The sequence below is a fragment of the Rhyacophila brunnea genome, unplaced genomic scaffold, assembly GCF_057557595.1.
Source record: "Rhyacophila brunnea isolate RB1 unplaced genomic scaffold, BYU_Rbru_1.0 scaffold_20, whole genome shotgun sequence".
Classification (NCBI taxonomy): domain Eukaryota; kingdom Metazoa; phylum Arthropoda; class Insecta; order Trichoptera; family Rhyacophilidae; genus Rhyacophila; species Rhyacophila brunnea.
The window spans coordinates 7,529,054-7,539,792 of NW_028232860.1; the positions used below are offsets into that span (position 1 = coordinate 7,529,054).

The 10,739-nt window shown below is 33.7% G+C and overlaps 1 protein-coding gene across 1 annotated transcript; it reads right to left on the reverse strand.

Moving 5' to 3' along the window:
* Nucleotides 1-6,277: 6,277 nt before the first annotated feature.
* On the reverse strand, nt 6,278-8,653 carry LOC147071144 (uncharacterized). Its single transcript, XM_085948108.1, has 3 exons — nt 8,290-8,653; nt 7,500-7,594; nt 6,278-6,615 (listed from the first exon to the last, which is right to left on the reverse strand). The coding sequence occupies exons 1-3, from the start codon at nt 8,624-8,626 to the stop codon at nt 6,514-6,516; spliced, it is 534 nt and encodes a 177-aa protein (XP_085804234.1). The 5' UTR covers nt 8,627-8,653; the 3' UTR covers nt 6,278-6,513.
* Nucleotides 8,654-10,739: the final 2,086 nt, after the last annotated feature.

A 10,739-nucleotide genomic window follows, 5' to 3' on the forward strand; every position in this document is an offset into this window, starting at 1 on the left:
TGCCATCTTTTCAAAGTGGAATTATAGTACAGAGCCTCCAAAATTATAGTATTTGGGGAATTAAATTTTATTAAAAATTAAAAATTTAAATTAAATAGTACGCGTTGTCATCTGTTGAAAATGTATAGGTTTTTTGTTTCTCAGAAAAAAAATAACGGAGAATTTAGTAGAATGTATAAATATTTCACCGCGGGCCACGATTTCCAAATTTTCGAAAATGGCTCGATTGCGAAATTATAGTACTTTTATATTAAATTATAGAACGATATTCAAAATTATAGTATTTTGGGCGTACTATACCTATTTTATATCGTACATAGTACGCGGAGCAAAATTATAGTACAAATACTATAATTATAGTACCGTCGTGACCCCGAACTTCGCCTAGTTTTAGTGTGATTTTGCGTAATATCATAAAAATTAAGATGTTTTCGTAACTAGTAATTATATCCAATGAAGTATTGCGTTGTCAATTTTGTACAAGTGACATGAAATTTCACATTTTGTAGGAAAAACATTAATTTTTGATCATTGAAAGACACCAGGCGAAGCATGGTGTACTTACCCTAACATGGCCCAGCGTTGTATTTTTCAAATGTAGCCATATATATAAGTAAAGGAAAAGATTTAATAGTAAAAAGATGTGTTCAAAACAATATGAACCATAGTGATGGGTGTATAAGGTTCAATTTAGCAAGATATTGGTAGTAGGCGAAGTACCGAACCTGTTCTGGCGTGTTTTCATACATTAGATAAACTTCTGTCAGGGTTGTCAATAAAACTAATGTGGAATAATTTTAATAGTTATTTATGAATTTTTTTGAACATATTAATATAAAAAAGTAACATTTGTTTACAACTGCAATTAACTAAATTAACTACACATATGCCTATACCTATATTAAAATATGTTATAATCATTAGAATACAACTTATTAACATGTTGAAAAATTGTTTAAAACTTCTGAATCAAAATCAAAATTTCTCTGCGATAATATGGGTTCAGTTCGTGTAGAACCAAAACAATATCGGTTTTAATGATTTGACAAAAAATATAACCAATGAAAATATAAAAAGGAACATTTGTTTACAACTACAATTAATTAATTTAAATCAACTATACATGTAAGTATACCAATAACGAAAAAATACAAATCAATCTCATTCGATTAGAATGCCATAGATAAAAAATGATAAGTAATAAAAAAATCTTATGATATAATTATTCAGCAAACTTTTATGCACATAACACAATATTTATTCACTCATAATGTCATATACACTATACACATTAGAATACAGCTTATTAATATACTGAAAAATTGTTTAAAACTTCTGAATCAAAAATCAAAATTCCTCTGCGATGTGGTTTCGGTTCGTTTAGAACCAAAACAATATCGGTTTTATTAATTTGACAAATATCATCTACCACCGGCCAGCCATATCTGTTTCTTCCTTTATTTCTCAAAAAATTTATCGTATAAGTTTCACTTATTTTTTTAATCACTTGCCCAATATAAAAGCGATCCGATTTCTGGACAGGAAATTTGACTAAAACAAAACAATTAACTGCCAGATTGTCATACTGTTCAGGTGTTTCGCTTGTTATATTGAAATCAATATCAGTTTTTATGTTTCTACTCTTAAATTCTTCAGATACTTCACCAAATTTAATAGATTCGGTGTCAACATCACTATCTTCTCGAGGCAAAAAGTCATCAGATTCATCTAATAGCGAATATCTACTAATGCTACTAATAGTCTCTTCAGAATCTGATGAATCTGTAAGTATAATGTGTTCTTTTCGCTTCTTAGTTTTAGTGGGTGGAATTATTTGAATATCCGAAGTTACTGTAATTTTTTTGTTTTGATGCCTTTCGTGTTCGGAGCATATCCAATCTTTTGGATCTTTAGATGTTCCAGGTAGAATTATTTCATTAGATGTATTAGAATGTTCTGGTACAATTATGCTATTCGCTGATGTATTAGCATATTCTGGAACAATGATTTTACTGGATGTATTAGAACGTTCTGGGGAAAAATTATAAGTTGACGCAGACGTACCAAGCTGGATGTAAAGTCTTTTATTTCTTTCTTTCTTTCTTCATAGGGTTGGGTGACCTATTTTCCTTCAGGTAATCTAAAAATGATTTTTCTATTGAATATTCATTTCTATTTGATACATCAGGAAATTTCCGCAGTACTTTCTCTGGGTTAAAAGGGTATATGCCGGTATTTACAAAAGCACTAGCAATATTATGCCTTTTTTCGTCCAATTCATTAATCAGCTGTTTAAAGAGTTCTGGAAAATGTGCCTTATTTAGAGATGTTTCTCTTGGATTCTGGTATTTATATTTTAATAATATAGTACGCCATAACTTCTTCATGGGCCCAAAGTAACAAACATCTAACGGTTGAGTCAAATGACTCGAGTTTGGTGGCAAAAAAACAAATTTAATATTGTTTGATTGACACAAATCCACAACGTAATGATTGATGTGTGTCGCCAAATTATCTCCAATTATAACCTTTGGTCCAATTTTAGAATTAGCCCAAGGTATAGCTATTTGTTGGAACCAGTCTTCAAAAATAACAGAATCAAACCAGCCAGATTTGCTCCTGTTATATCTTGCTCCAATAGGTCCATTTATTCGCCACTGATGAAATAAATGTTCCGCTTTATACACCACATACGGTGGCACGCAAACACCACCTGCAGAAATGGCAAACATCACTGAAATTGATCCTTTGGTGTAATTCACTACACGTTCTGGATATTTAATACCGCGGCGAAAAATGCACTTGGACGCACCCGGGTCATCCACCAAATTGGTTTCATCATAATTTAATATGTTTTCCGGTGGTACATCTTTCAATGTTTCTTTCAAGTTTTTGAAATACATTTCGATTTCACTTGAATTTTTTTCGGCGCGTGATCTTTTTATATTTTGAGTGAATCGTGTTGTTAAATTAACTTTGTTACGTTTAAGAAAAGAATATGCCCACTTTTTCCTTGGCGGATTGCCATCAAATAAAAATTGTCGCCCATTGGACAATAGGTATCGATGCACCACAAGTCTTAAGTCCAGCAGAGTCAGTGGACAACCGTAATCCCCAGCAGCAATTAAAACTTTCACAATTTTGTCTTCTTCTTCCTGAGTAAGACGGGTTGGAGAACCAACTGGTTTTACATGTTTACCATGTAGCCTATCCAGTAATGTTCTTCTTGGAATGCCAAACTGTTTTTCCGCTTGATACGACGATAACTTTTATCTCGCATTAATTCTAATGCAATATTCATCATCTCCTCGTCGTGTTTGGTGGTGTAATTTCTTTTTTTATTAGACATTTTCTTCGCACGGAATATTTTATCTGAAACAAAAAATATACTCATGTAGTTAATAAGTCATATTTGTTGACAAGATTATGCAGACATATTATTTTAATACAGATATTTCAAAAACATAATTCATGGAATGTAAAATAATAAAAAGTACACATGGTGGTGCCAACCCTACGCGTAGGCGAAGCTGGGATCACTTTGGTGGGAAAAGGCTCGAGTCTCTTATTAATTCAAATTAAATGCTTATAATCAAAGATAGAGTTCTAAATGTTTTCAATTTATAAACATAAAACTTTATTAAACCTATAGAATACAAAAATAATAACTTACCTTCAACAGATTCTTTTTACAGACAAATTTTTGTAAGACAATTCGAAACTCGACACTCCCGCATCACAAACAAACGTGTTTTCCTGACACATCCACATGAAGTTAGATTCAAATTTGGGCACAAATGTTACCACTATAAAAATATATCTTTGGAAAGATAGTAGCAATGCCATTGTCAAAGAAAGAAGGGTAATTTTTAGGTTTAACTAAAATAGGCAATGTAAGGTACTGCAGGCGAAGCTCGGGGTCACGACGGTACGGTTGGCAACATTGGCCGGCGGTGTTGTCATCTTTTCAAAGTGGAATTATAGTACAGAATCTCCAAAATTATAGTATTTGGGGAAAAATATAGTACGCGTTGTCATTTGTCGAAAATGTATAGGTTTTTTGCTTCTCAGAAAAAAAAATAACGGAGAATATGAAAAACTCCGAGTTTTATAAGCTAATTTATTTGTCTCTAAAATTTATTTATATGTCAACTTTTTATGAAATTCTAACCTGTCGACATTATTGTGACTTAACGACAATCGAATATAAATTGATAATAATAGATAGGCAGTAGGTATTAAAAATTAGTTAAATAATATAAAAATGGATCATTTACGATTGATTTAACTATTTAACACATAGTTTGTAGTTTAGAATCCGTTATAAGCAAAGAGATTGATATATGAATAAAATGTAAGTAAATAAATAATATTGTTGGTCTGACATGATAATAATATTATGATGATATTAAATCGAAATCTTTGCATAGAAAATATGGCTGGAATTATGAGATAATAAGACCAAAAGCTGTTTCGCGTTCGTCTATCATGGTTACTTATGAAGGTTATGAGGTATTTATTACTAAACTATAATAATATACCTAATTCAATTGAACTCATACTGTGTAAATGTCTAAAATATGAATACGAACATTTCACGATATATAAATCCCGTTTTCGTTTCGTTTTTTTTAATCCTAAAAATATTATAATATTCATATAATGTAACGCAATATCTCGAATAAATGACAGATAAGGAATATAATAAATGCCTATCATTTTTAGGATAAGTCCTTTCTAGTCACTTTGACAGATCGTCAGAAGTGGTTTGACGTTTCATACCAAACCACTTCTGGCGGTCAGAGAGAGAATGGTTTGAGGTTTGCTGGAACAGTAAACCAAACCTTATATCAAACTATTTCCGGTTTACTTTTTACGCATGCGCATTGTGCCAATTATTATTTGTGAAAAACTTTATCGTATCTTTCAATCTGAACGAAACAAATCAAACTAAACCATAGACACTAAACGTAGGTACAAATTGTATGAGTAGAAAGTAGACCGTAAATGGTTTGAGATTTCACGTTTGGTTCAGTGTATCATTGAAAACCAAACCGTTCTCGGACCATCAGAAATGGTTTGTCATGCAACGTCAAACCAATTCGGACGATCCATAGACTAATGACGATCTGTCAAAGTGATGATAGGCATTATTCTGCCAGCGCTCCATTGGCGAGCCAAAAGTCCGACGACAATAAGTCTTCAGATTTTTCTACGTTCTGCTACTGGCCAACAGACGTTCAACGAAACGAGTATATAATTAATTTGACGAGTAAAACAGTCGACTTTGACAGCATAGATAATATACGTATATCTGACAGTTAAATCGTGATGGCGTTAAATGATACCGACGTTTTATGTTTTTTGGGTTATTGGGTGGCAGATAATGTAATAACGAAGCAAAGGGTACACAAATACTGGGTGAAACATTGGATAAGGAAACGAACGACATTATCCCACACAAATTTAATACGAGAATTGCGTTTGCAACCGAGCGATTTCCGCAATTATTTGCAAATGTCAGAGGATGTATACACAGAACTGTATAATTTGGTCTCCCCATTTATTAAAAAAAAAAATACTATGATGAGGGAAGCTATTTCTCCTCATGATAGATTATGTGCAACCCTGCGATTTTTGGCTGCCGGCGGAACATTCACTGACTTGCATTATAGAACTGCGATTGGAAGACAAACTCTGGGCAAGATAATTCCCGAAACTTGCCAAGTCATCATTGACGTTTTGAAAGGAGAATATTTCAAGGTGTGTATTATATTATACGTCATCTAATAAAGTTGGGCAAATTTACAAATATATCATTAACAAGTAGACATTGGTTGGTCTTATAAAGTGAACGTTTAGTGGATTGTTTTACCTATATAAATCATAGACGGCAACATCATAAGAATGGCAGACAAGATGCATTTGAGATAGGTATATATATAGTCACAAATAAGGCCATCGTTGACATGCTAAATATTCAATAGACCATTAGAATGCTGTACCTAGCCAGGACTCTCCATATAGGCTGTAAGCAAGCTGCTTAATTATTCCTGTTGAATGTATTGTAATACTAGTCATATTCTTCGAAAAGCAAGCATGGAATTTGATTTCTAAATGAGGCCACATAATAATATAGGTTTGCTAACATAGCTCAAATACTTACCATTTGTTGTATCGCTTAAGCTAAGGTTTATAGGCATAAAAACAAACAAAAAAACAAATATTTTTACAAGATATTTATTTATACAAAAAACATTAATTTATTATACCGGCTTTTGTACATTTTTGCTTAATATACGATAAACTGGTTGAGTATGAACAGTAGTTGCTGGCATTATTTTGTCACTTTGTCCCATAAAGGCAACTTCATGCATCAGCTTCTCGGCCAGCAATCTTTGTCCCTGTGACATCGATCGTAGTTTCATGGCCATCATTTTGCCAAAAACATCAAATTCATCTTCAGTCTTGCTTAGTTTGTCGGTGATTAATTCTAACACTTTGTTGGCGCTATCATTCGATTTTTTTTCGTTTGAACGATGGGGGTTCTGGTGCTCTATTGAGATTCGACCTTGGAGTAGTCGACAACGTGGATGTTGAAGGCGAATATTCTATCTGTAAATAAAATGTTGATTATTTTTTGTTGCAGTTCCCTGATACGCACGAAGAAATGGAGACGATTGCAGAAGAATTTAATAGTAAATGGCAATTTCCAAATTGCCTGGGCGCAGTTGATGGGAAACACATTGCAATCGTGCCACCTGCAGGCGCCGGCTCCCACTTTTATAATTACAAACATTTCCACAGCATTGTTTTGATGGCGATTGCAAATGCTAATTATGAATTTATTTATGTTGATGTTGGAACAAATGGACGTATTTCTGATGGAGGCGTACTGAGAAAATCTGATTTTTTCAAACGTTTAGACGAAGGCAGATTAAAAATACCTGCACCAAAAAAACCTACTGCTAATTCTGATGCACTGCCATTTGTTTATATTGGCGATGAAGCCTTTGCATTACGTAACGATTTCATAAAGCCGTATTCACAAAGGCAATTAAATCACAGTAAAAGAATATATAATTATCGGACATGCAGAGCCAGGCGAATTATAGAAAATGTTTTTGGCATTTTAGCTGCTAGATTCCGCATTTTTCAAGCTCCAATAAACATGAAAATTGAAAATATCAATACAGTTGTATTAACTTGCTGTGTGCTGCACAACTTTCTTCGTCGCAAATCAACACATACTTATACTCCTTCTCATGACCTTGATAGGGAAAATCCTGAGACAGGTTTAATAGAGCTCGGACTGAGGTCACAGGACACCTTAGCGCCTTTGGAAGCAACGACTAATCGGAACTCGACTGCCAATGCTAAGAAAGCGCGAGGAGATTTCGAAAAATATTTTAATACTACCGGGGCTGTCACATGGCAAGAAAGTATGATAAGCAATAGATAAATTAAACCAATGTAACAATTTAGTTAAAATGTTTTACCTCAATACAATCTTCGTTGTTTAACGAGTTGGAGTAACTCTCATCAGGAGACATGTTTTCCAAATCGTCCACCATGCTGGATATTGAGCTCGATTCTGTAAAACAAAATGTAAATTGTTAAAATACAACATAATACTCAAACTTGTTTTTTATTATCTCTCCCCTAAGTACCCATTCCTTCATACGGTTAATATTGATATTGGTATAATTGGTGTAATCCAGTATATCGGGTATTTTCAAAATGTGTTTTCCGCTGTATTCCTCATAACCAAACTGTACCATTAATTTTGATTGATGATTGACGATTTATTGATTGTCTCTGAAGGAACCTAACTCGAGCGATTTTTGATTGTATGATCATTTCTTTTCTTCTTCTTTCGACCATGTCCGATCATAAAATGGACCTCCACGGAGTGGAGGTTTGTATTGACAGATTTTGTTTTTACGAGAAATGGATGTCAGCCACTTGCTCAACATATTAGGTCCATACTCTGACTCATACACAAATTGAAATTTAATGTGTACTTGTCAGACCCAGGATTTGAACCTGGGACCCGACCACGACTCAATAAGCCGCGCTTCCACCGCCATGATCGTACCTATATATTATTATTTCTTACCTACCTCAGCAAAGAATAAATAATTTTATTGTGACTAGAAATGATTCATAGCTGTATGTTTTAATTGCTTAATAGTAGCTAATCTAATGCGATGTCACTTTCAGAGCTAGGTACGACAATTTCATAATCTGCACGTGTATAATAAATAGCTTTAAAGCATTCCTACGTACCTTCCATTTGGTCGTTCAAGAACTCCAAATTTTTATAGTACCACAGTTTGGGTAGATAAACTGCGTCTGTGCCGGCTCCGCTTCGATATGATGTCCTTACTTTATTTCTCTCCTTTCTGTAACCCGACCTCAATGTCTGTATTTTCTTTTTAACATCGTCGACCCTTGCCTGCGGCTCCACCTTGATTAAAATCTCCAAAAGTTCCGCATACGCCAAGGACTTGGCATCACGATTCTTGTATAGTGGGCTGGTCGTCTTCCACAACGATGGGTTGTCTTTAAAACAATTAATAAAATCTTCCAAGAAACTTTTCGAATGCACTCGTAGATCTACCATTGTTGTTATCGATGTGAGATGTCCGAACACTTTGAATGACAGTAAAATAATGATGGCGCTGTCGTCCGTCGGCATAGATATAAATAATGTGACGGTAAAGCGTGGTGAACGTACGAATTTCAGCGGCTCGGCGAGTAAAATATCAAACATGTTTGAAATCCAACGAGCCTGGTCTGCGGATTAAAAAGTCCGCAGACCTGGGGTGCTCCACGCAAAAAAAAAAGTCCGAAGACTGTAAATCGTCTGACTTGCGTGCCAATGGAGCGCCGGCATTCGGCATTTATATATCGTGAGATGTTCATATTAATATTTTAGACATTTACACCATAGGAGTTCACTTGAATTATGTATATTCATAACTAACCATACGCGAACAAGAAAGCCGGTTTTATTATCCCAAAATCCAACCACATTTTCTATGCAAAGAGTTGGATTTAATATCATTACGTATACCTACTTATAATTATTATCATGTCAGACCAAGAATTTATTTTCATTTTATTTACGTATATTTTGTAACGGAGATTCTAAGCTACAAACTGTCTTAAATCAACCCGGAATGATCAGGTTTTATATTACTAGTTACCTAACGAATTTTATCAATTTAATATGTTCGATTGTCGTCTAAGTCACAATATCACACTGTCGACATGAATACAATCTAACAAGTGAGCATTTATGAAAAGTACAAAAATTGTTTTTCAATTTGTGTGTGTCAGGGTATGGACCTAATAGGTTGAGCAAGTGGCTGACATCCATTTCTCGTAAAAAACAAAATCTGTCAATACAAACCTCCACTCTGTGGAGGCCCATATGATCCTATCAGGATCGGACATGGTCGGGGAGACAAAAGTAATTTTTTTAAACTTTTGTCATAGGTACCTATTAATCTTATAAATGAACTAAATGGCTACCTACCTATTCATGAAGCATTATTTATATTTTGTACATTAATTTAAAATAAATGAATACGACAGTTTTTTAAATTTGCGTTATTGTAAACGACGATAGGTTAGAATTTCATAACAAGTTGACGTTTCAATAAATGTGTTTCTGTCTTAGAGACTATTATGTTATTGAATTAATTTTAAGTACTGGCAGCACTAATTAGTCGTCAGAAAAGCGTTCTCGTGGACATTTTGCCAAACGGTCCAAAATCCAACAAATCAAACGATTCCATTTGAACGAACCTCGAAAGCACATCAAAATTGTAATGTTACCAGACGAATAAGATGACAGTAATAAAAATATTTCCAATGGGGAATATATATTCGCACAATTGAATAGACTGTTTTCACAAAGCGCTGACAACATTTAAAAAGATGTTCGTCACATCGGAAATGGATGATATTCACAAATCAACTACAACACTCAAATGATCGATTTTCACTAAGGAAAAAGTAGTCTTCACGTATCAATATACTATTGTAACCAATTAATCGTAAAAGAATACAAACACTATGAAAATTAGGTTTAATGATTTTAAACAATATTTTGGCAAAACATAAGTATGTATTAGGTACCTACTTTCAGATTCAAATAATACTATAAATATCTATTTAGAAAGTGACGTTAATTAAAACTTAGGTAATTGTGCCGCAGATGCCGTCATGAGCTTTTATGATTTTTTTTACGAAAACCGTTTATTCCAGTAGACAATTATAATAAATACCCTTTTCTGTCGGCACATAGGTTTTTCGATCCAATAATTGTTAATTTAAAATTTGAAATGCTCATAGATTTTGATACTTCATTATCACAATCTAAGATTATATTATTAGGTACCTAATATTAGGTTGGGGTAGGTTAGGTTGGGTTAGGTTAGGTTAGGTTAGGTTAGGTTAGGTTAGGTTAGGTTAGGTTAGGTTAGGTTAGGTTAGGTTAGGTTAGGTTAGGTCAGGTCAGGATAGGTTGGGTTAGGTTAGGTTAAGTTGGGTTAGGTTAGGTTAAGTTATATTAGGTTAGATTACGTTAGATTAGGTTAGGTTAGGTTTAGTTCAAAAATGATACTTATACAATCTCAAGACGGCATCTGCGCCACATTTACCAAAATTTATATCGATGAACCGAAAAAGATATACCTAGGTGGTGTTATTTGGTTGTAGATTTACAT

What these genes read in the sequence shown, in the direction of transcription:
- LOC147071144 (XM_085948108.1), bottom strand. Translation starts at nt 8,626, where the DNA reads ATGGTAGATCTACGAGTGCATTCGAAAAGTTTCTTGGAAGATTTTATT. An exon ending in CTTGAACGACCAAATGGAAG is followed by an intron (nt 7,595 to 8,289) that starts GTACGTAGGAAT and finishes TTTGTTTTACAG; the next exon opens with AATCGAGCTCAATATCCAGC. An exon ending in ACAACGAAGATTGTATTGAG is followed by an intron (nt 6,616 to 7,499) that starts GTAAAACATTTT and finishes TTTTATTTACAG; the next exon opens with ATAGAATATTCGCCTTCAAC.